We start from the raw sequence: 13,529 nt of genomic DNA, 5'->3' as shown, positions 1-13,529 counted from the left end.
ACACTCCCCCAAAGAACCATCGTGGTCAGGCCTGTCACATCAGTCCCTATTTCTGGTACCAACTTTTGTCTTAATACCACCAGCTGGGAAACAGGCCTTCAATGTGTGAGCCTGTAGGGACCAATCTCATTCAAACCACCACACGAGAGTAAGATAGTAGAGATAAATCTAAACATATCACTAATTACAAATTTACTAAACCAAGATTAACATACTTTTATAAAAAAAAGACTGCATATTCCTCATCATAGGAGATGCACCCCAGATAAAAGACAGGCATTAAAATGCAGAGAGACTAGGCCTGGTGCTGCAAACCTGTAAACCCAGCCCTCGGGACCTAGCAAGAGGACTGTGAGATTGAGACAAGCTTGACTGCACAGCAAGATCTTACCAAAAAATAGAATAGATATTCTATGCAAATCTGTTGAATATTTGGGAACCAAGACATACCGAATTAAACAGCCAATTAATAACTATGTGACTGTAGAAGCATCATGTAACTACATTGGGCTTAATTTTCTCATGTGAAATATATGATTAAGAATTCACAGGATTAGCTGGGCAATGGTGGCACATGCCTTTAATCCTGAGGCAGAGGCTGGTGGAGCTATGTGAGTTCAAAGCCAGCCTGGTGTACAGCATGAACTCCAGGACAGAGCTACACAGAGAAACCCTGTCTCAAAAATAATATATATATATCAAACCCATAGTTACTTGGACATAGCTCTCAGTCTCAAGGAAAACTGGTAAAAATAAGTAATAAGAATTTTCAGTCTATTCTTTTGGGGTTGTAGTCCATTTGTCTGAACTACTTGGGAAAGACACTTATAGGTAGCTAAGTCCTTTAGTTAGTTTCCATAGCAGTGGCAGTATGGGAGACTACATGGACTCTTCCAAGTCAACCCTTTTGGAATTGGAATTTTGGCTAATTATTTAAAAATTGGTGTTTGTGCAGGTTGAATCTTTGTACCCAGAAGCAGAACATCTAATTTTTTCAAGTTATTTTAATGTGTTTAAATAAATAACTGTAGATTTTTAACATAGATTTTTCTGCTTTTTACAAAGCTTGTTTCTGGATATTCCTTATTTCCTGTTGCTATCATGAATAGAACTTTTACTCATAATTTTTTTTATCCTTGAGAAGTTTGTAAATGTATACAATGAAATATTATCATATACACTCACCAATTACCTCCAACTCCCCGAAACAAGTCCCCATCCCAACTTCATGTGTTTTTTATCTATTTGTTTGTTTACTAACCCACTAAATACAATTAGTGCTGCCCATATGTGTATGGATATGGGACCATCCCCTGAAGCATAGGTAATCTACCAGTAGGAACTTCCTCAAAAAAGAACAATTCTCTCTCTTCCAAAAACTGTCAAGTGGTAGGGACTTGAGAACACGCACACACACATGCTCTCACACACACCTATGCTACAATTTTGACTGACTGTGTAGGTCTTCTTCTACAAATAGCCATCCCTGCTGTGAGTTCATGAGTGCAGTAGCCTGTCATGTCCAGAAGACAGTGTTCCACAGTGCTATTCCCTGAATAAGACTTGTATTCTATTACACTATAGAATGTGTGTAATAGAAAAGTTCCAGACTGCTTTTTTTATATTTTTAAACTTTATCCTTGAATGGCAGGTGTGCATTGGGGCTATGAAGAAACCAAGACTTTTCTTGATATCCTTCAAGAGACCCGATTTTATGAAGCACTTCAAGCCTGCCATCGGAAGAGCAAATTGTATGGAGTCGTGGCTGAACAACTTCGAGAATGTGGCTTTCTCCGGACACCAGAGCAATGCCGAACCAAGTTCAAAAGCCTTCAGAAGAGTTACCGAAAAGTGAAGAATGGCCATGTACTGGAGTCCTGTGCATTTTACAAGGAGATGGATGCCCTGGTTAACTGCCGTCCATCCTCCCTTTCCACCAACACCTCAGAAGAAGTCCCATCCCTCTCAAGGCAGGAAAGGGGACATATTGAGGTTGAACCCCGAGAGCCTACAACCTGGGAACCTGTGGAGACCCCACAGGAAGCAGTGTTAGAAGATTCTGGCAGTGAGAGACTGAGTGAGGAGGAAATGATAGAAGAGCCAGAACTTGAAGGACCTTCAGGCCTGCTGCAAAGCCCAGCTGGTAAGGGTCACGGGGCTTCTGGTCAAGGGGAGGAGAAAGTGGGACTGCTTGAAAATCAGTACACCTGGCCCACAGCTCATGTACATTTATTCATTCAGAAGATATTTGAGTGCTGTTTGCTGTTAGAGGAAGAGGGAAATGGAACTAAGTAAAATGGTCCCTGTTCTCATGGTACTTCCCTGTCAGGTACCATGCTTGAGGCTCAGCTGCTCACATTCTGTTGGTTCAGACTCTGGGACTTTAGCCTTGGTTTCTGTCTTGGTGGGTCAGACAGTGTTTTGCTTCTGGAAAAACTATAGAGAAGAATGTGAGATTCTACATCGAAAAAATACTTGAAGGAGGAGGGTGGTCAGTAAGGTCCAATGAGAACCATCTGGCTGCTGTGTGTGTGGTGTGTGAGAAAAAGGAAGGCAGGGACCAGGTGGGAGGCTTTACTCTGCTCCTGGGCTTCAGCAGCTTGCCCGCCACTGTCCACTGAGTTGCTTGTTGGCAGCTAAACTACTAGCTTAAGCATAGACATACCTAAAACCCACAGGTGTCCTGTAAAGACCATTTTAATGCCTCCTCACTCAGCATTTATGCCCAGGTAGAAGACATGGCTTGCTGAGTAGAAAGTCACCTCTACCTGCCAGCTTCCACTGCCATAGCCCCTGTTCTAGTCCTTCTGTCCTTCTCTGTTTCTTGCCTAAACTGTAAAAGTCTGAAAAACAAATTTTCTCACCCGTACTTTTTTTTTAGAGAAAGAAAGAGAGAGAGAGGCCAGAAACTGTTGCTCAGGCTGGCCTTGAACTCGTGATCCTCCTGCTATCTCACTTGAGCGCTGGGATTGCAGGCATGTGCCATCCTGCCCAGCTTCTCACCTGGGTTTTGTTAAGCGGTGCTTACTCTATGCTCATCCTATCCTTCAAGGCCTGTATGCTACTGTTTTCTTTCTCTAGGCTACTTGGAAATAAAACTCCTTGCTGTGTTCTACATGCACCTTAAGTTCTCTCATATCTAAGCCATGGCTCATGATGCCTGCCAAATTCCACACCTTGAACAAATTTGGCTCTATGCATCTGTGGGCATTTTGCCTTCATGTATGTCTGGGTAAGGTGTCTATGTCTGGGGCCCACGGAGGCTAGAAGAGGATTTTAGTTCCCTGGAACTGGAGTTACAGATAGTTGAAAGCCATAAACCCAAGTACTCTGAAAAAGCAACCCATTCTTTAACTAGTGAGCCATCTTTCTGATCCCAGCTTCCTTTTAATAACTATAAAAAGAGTCCCGGTGAATATGTTTAGGTTACCTCCAGAACGTAATCAAATTATCAGTTATTGTCAGATCAACTTAATAGGCTATGACTTCCTCTGAATCCCAGAACAATGTTGGATCCAATGCGAAAACCTCTTTTCCTGCATCCTCACCAACATGTGCTGTCACCTGAATTTTTTATCTTAGCCATTCTGATTGGTGTAAGGTGGAATCTCAGGGTCATTTTGATTTTCATTTCCCTGATCACTAAGAACTTTGAACATTACTTTAAGTGCTTCTCAGCCATTCAAGATTCGTCTGCTGTGAATTCTCTGTTTAGTTCTACACCCCATTTTTTGATTGGGTTGTTTGGGTTTTTTCGAGGTTAACTTCTCGAGTTCTTTATATATTTTGGATATTAGCCCTTTATCAGATGTGGGGTTAGTGAAGGCTTTTTCCCAATCTAAAGGTTGCCGATTTGCCCTATTGACTGTGTCCATTGCTGTACAGAAGCTTTTCAGTTTCATGAGGTCCCATTTATCAATTTTTGATCTTAGAGCCTGAGCCATTGGAGTTCTGATTAGGAAATCGCCTCCCCCATGCCAATGAGTTTGAGGCTCTTTCCCACTTTCTCTTCAATTAGATTCAGTGTGTCTAGTTTATGTTGAGGTCCTTGATCCACTTGGACTTGAGCTTTGTGCAAGGTGAAGAATATGGGTCTATTTTCATTTTTCTGTGTACAGACTGCTAGTTAGACCAGCACCACTTATTGAAGATGCTTTCTTTTTTCCACTGTATATTTTTGGTTTTTTGTCAAGATCAAGTGTCTGTAAGTGTGTGGTTTTTATTTCTGGGTCTTCAGTTCTGTTCCATTGATTAACCTGTCTGTCTCTGTACCAATACCATGCAGTTTTTATCACTATTGTTCCATAGTGTAGCTTGAGGTCAGGGATGGTGATTCCCCCAGAAGATCTTTTATTGTTAAGAATTGTTTTCTCTATTCTGGATTATTTGTTTTTCCAGATGAATTTGAAACTTCATTAATCATAAATAGATCATTGTTAAAGGTAAGTAAGTAGTTCATGGAAGTTCCTTTTTTTTCAATTTTTTATTAGATATTTTCTTCATTTACACTTCAAATGCTAACCCCAAAGTTCCCTATACCCTCCCCCTGCCCTGCTCCCCTACCTACCCACTCCCACTTCTTGGCCCTGGCATTCCCCTGTACTGGAGCATATAAAATATGCAAGACAAAGGGGCCTCTCTTCCCATTGATGGCCAACTAGGCCATCTTCTGCTACATATGCAGCTAGAAACACAAGCTCTGGGGGTAGTGGTTAGTTCATATTGTTGTTCCACCTATAGGGTTTCAGATCCCTTCAGCTCCTTGGGTACTTTCTCTAGCTTCTCCATTGAGTTCCCAGTGTTCCATCCAATAGATGACTATGAGCATCCACTTCTGTATTTGCCAGGCACTGGTATAGCCTCACAAGAGACAGCTATATCAGAGTCCAGTCAGCAAAGTCTTTCTGGCATATGCAATAGTGTCTGGGTTTGGTGGTTGTATATGGGATGGGTCCCCGAGTGGGGCAGTCTCTGGATGGTCTTTCCTTCCATCTTAGCTCCGAACTTTGTCTCTGTAACTCCTTCCACAGGTATTTTGTTCCCCATTCTAAGAAGGAGTGAAGTAACCACACTTTGGTCTTCCTTCTTGAGTTTCATGTGTTTTGCAAATTGTATCTTGGATAGTCTAAGTTTCTGGGCTAATAACCACTTATCAGTGAGTGCATACCATGTGTGTTCTTTTGTGATTGGGTTACCTCACTCAGGATGATATCCTCCAGATGCATCCATTTGCCTAAGAATTTCACAAATTCATTGTTTTTAATAGCTGAGTAGTACTCCATTGTGTAAATATACCACATTTTCTGTATCCATTCCTCTGTTGAGGGACATCTGGGTTCTTTCCAGCTTCTGGCTATTATAAATAAGGCTGCTATGAACATAGTGGAGCAAGTGTCCTTATTACAAGTTGGAACATCTTCTGGGTATATGCCCAGGAGAGGAATTGCTGGATCTTCCGGTAGTACTGAGTTCAATTTTCTGAGGAACCACCAGACTGATTTCCAGAGTGGCTGTACCAACTTGCAATCCCACCAACAACGGAGAAGTGTCCCTCTCTCTCCACATCCTCGCCAGCATCTATGGAAGTTCTTTATACATATTATACTGTTTATTCTTCTCTGTGTATGAATTTCACATAATTAAAAATTGATATCAAAAACAGAATTAACAAGTGACCAGAATGTTGCCAGAACCATACTATGTCATTCCAAAGTTTCTTCCCCATGGGGCATATGTCATTCATACTTCCCATAAAACTCCACAGAGAAGCTGAATCCAAGATGCACCTTACAGTGAATGCGGTGTAATGAAAGAGTAAAAAATTCCAGCTTTTGAAACAGTAAAACAGTATTTGTATTATTGTGGTCCATGAGGTGACAAAAAAAAAAAAAAAAGCTACAAGATGGTATGAGAAAAACAGTACTCTAAAGTAGAACCTGACTAGCTATTGAACAGTTGAGAAGTATGAGGAATTTAGAATTGCCTATTAGTTGTCTATTAAATGAGGTATAGTACAATATTTAGAATAATGTAAAGAATAAAAGCAGAATGAGCTACTTCAAGGAGATAAACCTAGTTATTGTTAAGTTAATCAGGATACAAGTAGAGACTAGTATCTTGATATACAATTCAGTTCAAAAAACACAATTTGAGGCCTTTTTATAGAACCGAAAGAGGGTAAAGCATGGTGGCTCAGTCAAGTCACAGTGTGTGGCCGTGAACATTAGAGGATCATATGCATTGTGGGCCTGGTTAATTGTTTTGTTAATATTGGAATTTTGTGAAATTCTATTGTCTTTTCCTTTTCCAGGTTTTGAAATTGGAACTATTATTAAGGAAGACCCAACACAGGTAATGTTTAAGGACACAGAGCCCCATAGGGTATTAATGGAAAAACCTAAAAGACTTGTTTCCCAGAATACTAACCCCAGTAAATACTGTAAAAGGGAGTACTTCTCAGGAAGACACTGTGAAAACCTTCAAGGAGTTAGACAGGGAAAGCTGATGTCTCAACCTAGAGATACAGGGAAGGCTGTGGTGCATCAGAGGCCTTGTGTGGGGAGGAGACCATATAGACTTCTCAAATATGGGGAAAACTTTGGAAGGAGTGCCCGTCTTGTGTGCAGGATGACCCACCAGAAGGAGAATCCTTTTAAGTGTGGTGTCTGTGGGAAGTGCTTTGGTAGGAGCAGGAGCCTTATCAGACACCAAAGAATCCACACTGGGGAAAAGCCTTTCAAATGTCCTGACTGTGGGAAAAGCTTTAATGACTCCTCAAATTTTGGAGCCCACCAGAGAGTCCATACTGGAGAGAAGCCGTACAGATGCAGGGAGTGTGGGAAATGCTTCAGCCAGAGCTCAAGTCTTATCATCCATCAGAGAACCCACACTGGTGAGAAGCCCTATCAGTGTGAAGAGTGTGGGAAAAGCTTCACCAACAGTTCTCACTTCAGTGCCCACCGCAGAATCCATACTGAAGAGAATCCCTACAAATGTGGGGACTGTGAGAAGAGCTTCAATAACTGCGCAAGGTTCCGAGAACACCAGCGAATCCACAATGGAGAGAAGCCCTACACATGTGCCCAGTGTGGCAAACATTTCAATAAGAGCTCTTTCCTCACTAAACACCGGGAAGTCCACATGAGAGAAAAGCTGCTGCCATACTCCCCCTCTGTGTACTCCCCAGAGAACCTACTGAAAGGCAAGAGTGCCGAGCTCAGGAAGACCTTTTGACAGTGAGCTTGCCTTTCCACTCACCCTGTTAGCCATCTGATCCTAGTTCTGCTCTTGGAAGCAGTCTTCTTAGCTATAAATTACAGTTCCCAAGACAGGCCTGAGAATCGAAGTAAACTAAACCTCTCATCTGGTCTCACCTCATAGTCTGACATGCTCAGTCTGCCTCTCTCCTGTGAGTCTTGGAAGTTTCAATAAATGAGATAATAAGATTTTTTAAATTCAAAATAAAATTCTCACTAGAATGTTGAGGCTAATGCTATTTCCCAGCAAATTTCAAAACTTTTGCACATGGATTAATCCATATATTTTCAAATATATGAATGGTGTAAAGTTTTTATGGTGTTATCTATCACCCTTATGAGACCTTGGCAGCAACTTGACAATGGATTTTCATATCTGGGTAGAACTTTTAGGAGTTTGATAAGAACTGTATCAGATCCATCTTGGTTTTGAGGGTACAAAAGGAGAGTGGAGGTTTATAGCTTCCTTCAGAAGTCTGTATCAAGAAGTTGACCCAAATAGCTAAGGTCTAATTTCCTGTGTTGTTACAGAAATCATGTTGCTAATACTTTGTCCTCCACCAAGATAAGCAAATGCTCACCCTTTATCTCCCTTTTTGTTCCTCAAGACTTAACTCCAGTGGCTGCTGCTTCTCCAGTGACACATGATCCTTGTATTATTTATCACAAGTCTATACTTACCTCTTAATTGTTCTGGGTGCTCTTGTCTGACTCTTCTGGGCTGCCTGACCCACTCAGATGGGAGAGGATGCACAGTAGTGCTGTCTCATTAAGAGACAATCAGATTCCAACTCTACTTCTACCCCATCATTTCTCTGACTCTTAACTTAGAGCAAGACCTATGGTATGTAGGTATATTTCAAATTGCCTAGCTCTGTATTTCAATGTAATATAATAGTGTTTCTAAAAGTTTAAGGCTATAAGGAAGAAGATAAGGCCTGTGAAGTATTTAACTGACTCTTTAGGCCTGTTTTAGATGGAAGAGCTACCTCAGTCCAGACTACACTTCCAGGGTTGACTGCTACACTACTAGTCTCTGGTTCTGAAGCTTAGTTTGTGAGATCATAAACCTGACTGTAAAGTCCTAAATAATAACACCACTCTATAGTTCACTCAGTGAAAGTGAAATTACTTACAAACTTCCACTCTACCACCTTATTTTCCCCGTTGTCCTATTCTGGGAAGAAAAAAAAAAACTTTAACCAAGTATAATCTGTCAGAAAGTTTCTGGTGGAGAAATAATTAACTTGTATAGAATTACAGATGAAATTCAGAAGTTTGATCTTCCCAAAACAGTTACTTGAAGTAGAGGCCTGTGGTGTTCATACCTTTAGTACATAGGTAGCCCCGTGTAGCTTTGCTTTGGGGAGGGAGAAGTCCCAATAGGGAAGGAGAGCCATAGTCGGGTGTTTCTAGGTTCTCCTGTCAGATGCTCTCATTTGAAAACATCTAGAGATGATATTTTTTATGTGAATATATTTGAATCTTTTGAGACCTATTCAGCAAAGTATCAAAGAGGGTAGACATTGTATAAAGAAAAGTGCTTTATGGTGCCAACATAGGATAGCCTGTTGGAAGGCAAGTGACTCAGGTAAATGCTGATAACTGTTTGTGATGTGTGTTTGTTGGAAATGTTATCATTGTTGACAACTATAACAGTAGCTAATTTCCTGTGTATTGTCTGAAATAGAGACTCCTAATGGTACATGCAGCGTCATGTTGGTATTGTGCCTAGAGCAGTAAGATTGTGTGATGCCAGTGGACTTGTGCTTATAATTACGTAGATGCTCTGGAATTCCAGCTCTAGAAAAGATGCACATTAGTCTAAATTGCCACTTAGTAACATGTACACAGGATTGATACTTATATGGAAGCATGATTCAGAACTGTTATGTATAAGGCCATGGTTTGTTTGGGTTTTTTCTTAATTTTATTTAATCTTTTTTTTACACTCGAAATTTTATCCCCTTCCTGGTCCACCCACTGACTGTTCCACATCCCATACCTCCTCACCCCACCCCCATCTCCACAAGGATGTCCCCACCCCACTCCTACCCCCAACCCCACCAGACCTCCCCACTCCCTAGGACATCAAGTCTCTTGAGAGTTAGGTGCATCTTCTATGACTGAACTCAGACCCAGTACTCCTCTGTTGAATATGTGTTGGGGGCCTCATATCAGCTGGTGTATGCTGCCTGGTTGGTGATCCAGTGTCTGAGAGATATCAGGGGTCCAGGTTAGTTGAGACCGATGGTCCTTCTACAGGGTCACCTTCCTCCTCAGCTTCTGCCAGCTTTTCCCTAATTCAACTATAGGAGTCAGCAGCTTCTGTCCATTGGTTGGGTGTAAATATTTATATCTGACTCTTTCAGCTGCTTGTTGGGTCTTTTGGAGGACAGTCATGATAGGTGCCTTTTGTGAGCATTCCATAGCCTCAGTAGTAGTGTCAGGCCATGGAGCCCACCCCTGAGCTGGATCCCACCTTGGGCTGTCGCTGAACCTCCTTTTCCTCAGACTCTTCTCCATATTTGTCCCTACAGTTTTCTCAGACAGGAACAATTATGAGTCGGAGTTTTTGACTGTGGGATGGCAACCCCATCCCTCCACTTGATGCCCTGCCTTTCTGCTGGAGGTGGGTTCTATAAGCTCCCTCTTCCCACTGTAGGGCATTTCCTCTAAGGTCCCTCTGTTTGAGTTCTGATTGTTTCTCACCTCCCTGGTCTCTGGTACATTCTGGGGGCTCCCCCCACCTCCTACCTCCTGAGGTGACCTGTTTCCATTCTTTCTGCTGGCCCCCAGGGCTTCAGTCCTGCCCCCCCCCCATATCTGATCATGTTACCCTCTTCCCCTCCCTGTCTGCTTTCCCGCCCATGTCCCTCTCTCCCTGCCTGCCTGCTCCTGTGATTGCTTTTTTTTTTCTCCCTTCCAAGTGGGATTGAGGTGATAAGACCTTGTTTTAACCACAGAGAGAAATAAAAAAATGATGGGGGTCATGGCTATACTCCACCAAGTAAGCATTACAGAAGACAATCTCGTTAACTCCATGGTGATGTGGAAGGTCAGTCACCCCATCTAGAGGAGTTGCAATCACATCCTGAAGACCTTCTGTAAATTGCAAATAGAAAACCGGTTTGGACACCACTTTTTGACTCACTTTCCCAGCAACAAAAAAAGATCCAGGGCCTGTTCTGTCTCTACCACAACCACGTGACTGTCTCCTGTGTCTAAGAAACAGTGGGGGTGAGGTTTGGGTTCTCCTACCTAGAGACCTAATTGTAAACAATCTGTTGGTATGCGTATTAATCTAGTGGGCCTTATCTCGGTTCCTAAGAAACAGATCTTCCACATCTTAAACCAAGATGCTTGTTTCATGGTTCTCTTGTCCGTTGATGTGTGAGAGTTAGAATAATGCGCTGAGGAATAAATCTTTACCACATCTCTGTAGTAATCAATAGATCTCAATACCAAGGACTTCAAGGAGGAAAAGGGGTTTTTTAAAGAAAAAAATCTTACACTGTGATTTTTATAACTTGCTGCTTCTCCCTCGTTCTGGCTGCTGAAAAGCTCAACTTCAGCCAACTGTCTACACCTATTTATTTTACTCCATCATATTTCTTTGGAGATTGTCTCAAGTCCTGTTTTTGAACAATGGTATGTGTATAAACAGATTCTTTTTTTTTTTTTTGGCATTCTGTCAAAAACATTTAGAAGCTGTTTGAATTTCCTGCCTAGGCTTTCACTGATTTCCACAAATACCTCACTAATTTTTACTGATGACTTTGTTACATATTCAACCTAATTCATTCATCTGAAAAGAAACATGTTTTTGTAAAGAGGAAAGCTCACACATTAAACAGGTCAGGGCATCCTGCCACTGAGGAATGTGTAGTAGACCAGAAGCCAGAAGAACCACTTCCTGGATATAACCTGGTAAGTCAGAACCCTTCTGAGTAGTTAGGCCAAAGCTGCAGGAGTGTTCGTGTCCACGAAGCCATGGAGAAACAGCAAGGTCAGACTCATACCCTGGCTGTCCACTGAATGCCACCTCCGGCCCACATTGAGTCCATCTCATACCTTAGAAAGATGACAGCAGTGTCACCCCAGCTTGCTCAGAAAGGTGAAAGGACAAGCCACTTCTGTTCAGTAGCAGGAAAGCCCGCCCTTCTCCCCATCGCTCTGAGAGCCAAAGCTGGGGAGGTACAGTGAATAGAGGATTTTGTGAGTTCTGGTGCTCAGTGACAGACAAGATCCACGGATTAGGAAACCCCCAGTGGAGGGAGCAGCTGAGTGGTTTGTGTGATCCAAGCCTCTACCTCCACTCGAATGCACTCCAAGTGTAAATGGACGTTTGTCTTCATTTTGTATTACTGTTCATCTAGATGTCCTCTTGAAAGCTTGTGTGTGAAATGTCTACAATAAATGGCTACCTTTGGTTTGCTATAATTTGAAGGATGTCTTTATTGAGAAAAACAAACATGTAAACAGTTCAAGGCCAATCCTTGTAACTAGTTAAAAGACCTTGAGCTTCATACCAGTTCAGAGCTGCCCTGCATAGCCAGCAGAAGGGGACATGTGTATCCACCGCAGTCCCTGTACAGCAGTCCTCTGAACAGCCAGTACCATTACCCCAAATAATGGTTTGCCTTACTTTCAGGGTAAAATTAATTTTAGACATACATACTATTTGAGGTTTTGATAAGACTTGCAAGTCAGCCTAACTGGAAGAAATCCTAGCTGTTACCCTCACACTACAGTTGTAGAAAATGAAGATTTTATTCTCTTAGGGTCTCCTGCTGGGCCTGAGGAGTAGATTAACACGAAACAAACAGCAGGAGCTGAGCATACAGAGCCTTATGTGTATGTAGGAGGGTCTTCCAGATAAAGGTCCAAAAAAGTAAACCCTGAGTGCTTGTCTACAAAGCAGAAAAAACAAATGACTATGGAACATCTCTAGGATGGAAAAGCTAAAAGGAGACACATGGTTTTAACAAGATCTGTATAAACTTCTCTCAACCCCACTTCTCCACCTCTCATCCTAAGAATGTTTCTTCTTGGTAAGGGGAAATATATTTTATATAGGTATCCCCTGCTTCTAGAAGAAGAGTCAAAACACCACCTCTTGCATTGGCTAGTTTCCAAGTGCTTTTAACCCAAAATATCCCATACCAAAAAGGACGCCTTGCTTAGAGGTGGCAGATTCCATCATCCTTCACAGTATTTCACTTTTTTGATTTGGGGGATGGAATATGAGGCCTGTCTAACCTAAGTTTGCCTCAAACTCTCAATTCTCCCATCTCAACCTAGTGTTGAAACTGCGGATATATGCCATTAACCCTTCGACAGTGTTGCTCTTGACCACTGTTTTGATAGAAGGAAAAGTTCTGTGGTCTCCATACAGCCCTCACCAAATCATGTTCTTTGGCCTTTGAAACAGTATAGAAGGCCAGCTCCTCCATGGGTGTATGCTCTCAGCTATACATGCAGAAACCATGAGAGGAGCAGTAAGATGGTTCAGTCCACTCACTGAATACAGAGTGCATTCCACATGAAGGGTTTCTGTCACATGGATTTTATACACTGCTGTTTTGTGTGGCAAACTTTTAATACCACCCAAAGACTTCAAGAATTTTAATTGCTGAGTCACTATGGAGTGCCAATATCTACATGTATCTCTATAGTAGGTAATTAAAGATAGAAGTCACATTCAAGTGTAGCATAATATGGCAAGTATTATTACAGAGCTAAGTCTGATGGCTTGGGTCTGGCAGTTGACCAACAGATTTCAAGTGTCTAACTGTGGTACACTCTGAGACCCTTCTATAGAGCAAACCCTAAACACATACTGTGGTATTAAAGGGATGAGTTCATATCCATCCTGGGGGGTTGCAGTTGAGAAATTTAATTGAAAACTGGATTGTGAAACTCATTTGTAAACTTAAAGTGAAACATTATAACATGCCTTTCTGTCCCTGTGTTAGCCGGGACAAATGGACAAGAGCCAAGGCAAAAGACATAATATTGTCCCTTAGGAACAGAAATGAACTTGCAGCCAAATGAAGGTCATCTTAGCAAGTTTGTCTGTCCACGTACTGTAACCTTGAGTAACTCCAGTGTCCGTTAATGTCACTGGAAGATGAGGATAAGAGTGCCCACCTGCATTTGTTTCCTGGGGCTGACATAATACATTTCCACAAACTTTGTAACTTAAAATGACAAATTTATCCTCTCACCATTCTAAAAGCCGAGAGACGTAAAGTTGGGGTATCCGCAAGA

The 13,529-nt window shown here is 41.9% G+C and overlaps 1 protein-coding gene across 3 annotated transcripts in view; it reads left to right on the top strand.

Moving 5' to 3' along the window:
• Positions 1–11,699, top strand: part of Zkscan2 (zinc finger with KRAB and SCAN domains 2) — a 29,694-nt gene extending 17,995 nt beyond the window's left edge. The window contains exons 4-5 of one of the 3 annotated variants that reach the window (XM_006507551.3): positions 1,652–2,143; positions 6,311–11,699. In XM_006507551.3, coding sequence (XP_006507614.1) covers positions 1,652–2,143; positions 6,311–7,233 — 1,415 coding nt within the window. In that variant the 3' untranslated portion in view covers positions 7,234–11,699. Of the gene's footprint in view, positions 1–1,651; positions 2,144–6,310 lie in introns of those variants that run through there. The other 2 variants (NM_001081329.2, XR_378227.4) reach the window with 2 other exon arrangements.
• Positions 11,700–13,529: the final 1,830 nt, after the last annotated feature.

Source organism: Mus musculus, chromosome 7, assembly GCF_000001635.26.
Source record: "Mus musculus strain C57BL/6J chromosome 7, GRCm38.p6 C57BL/6J".
NCBI lineage: Eukaryota > Metazoa > Chordata > Mammalia > Rodentia > Muridae > Mus > Mus musculus.
This window is presented reverse-complemented; position numbering and strand designations above follow the sequence as displayed.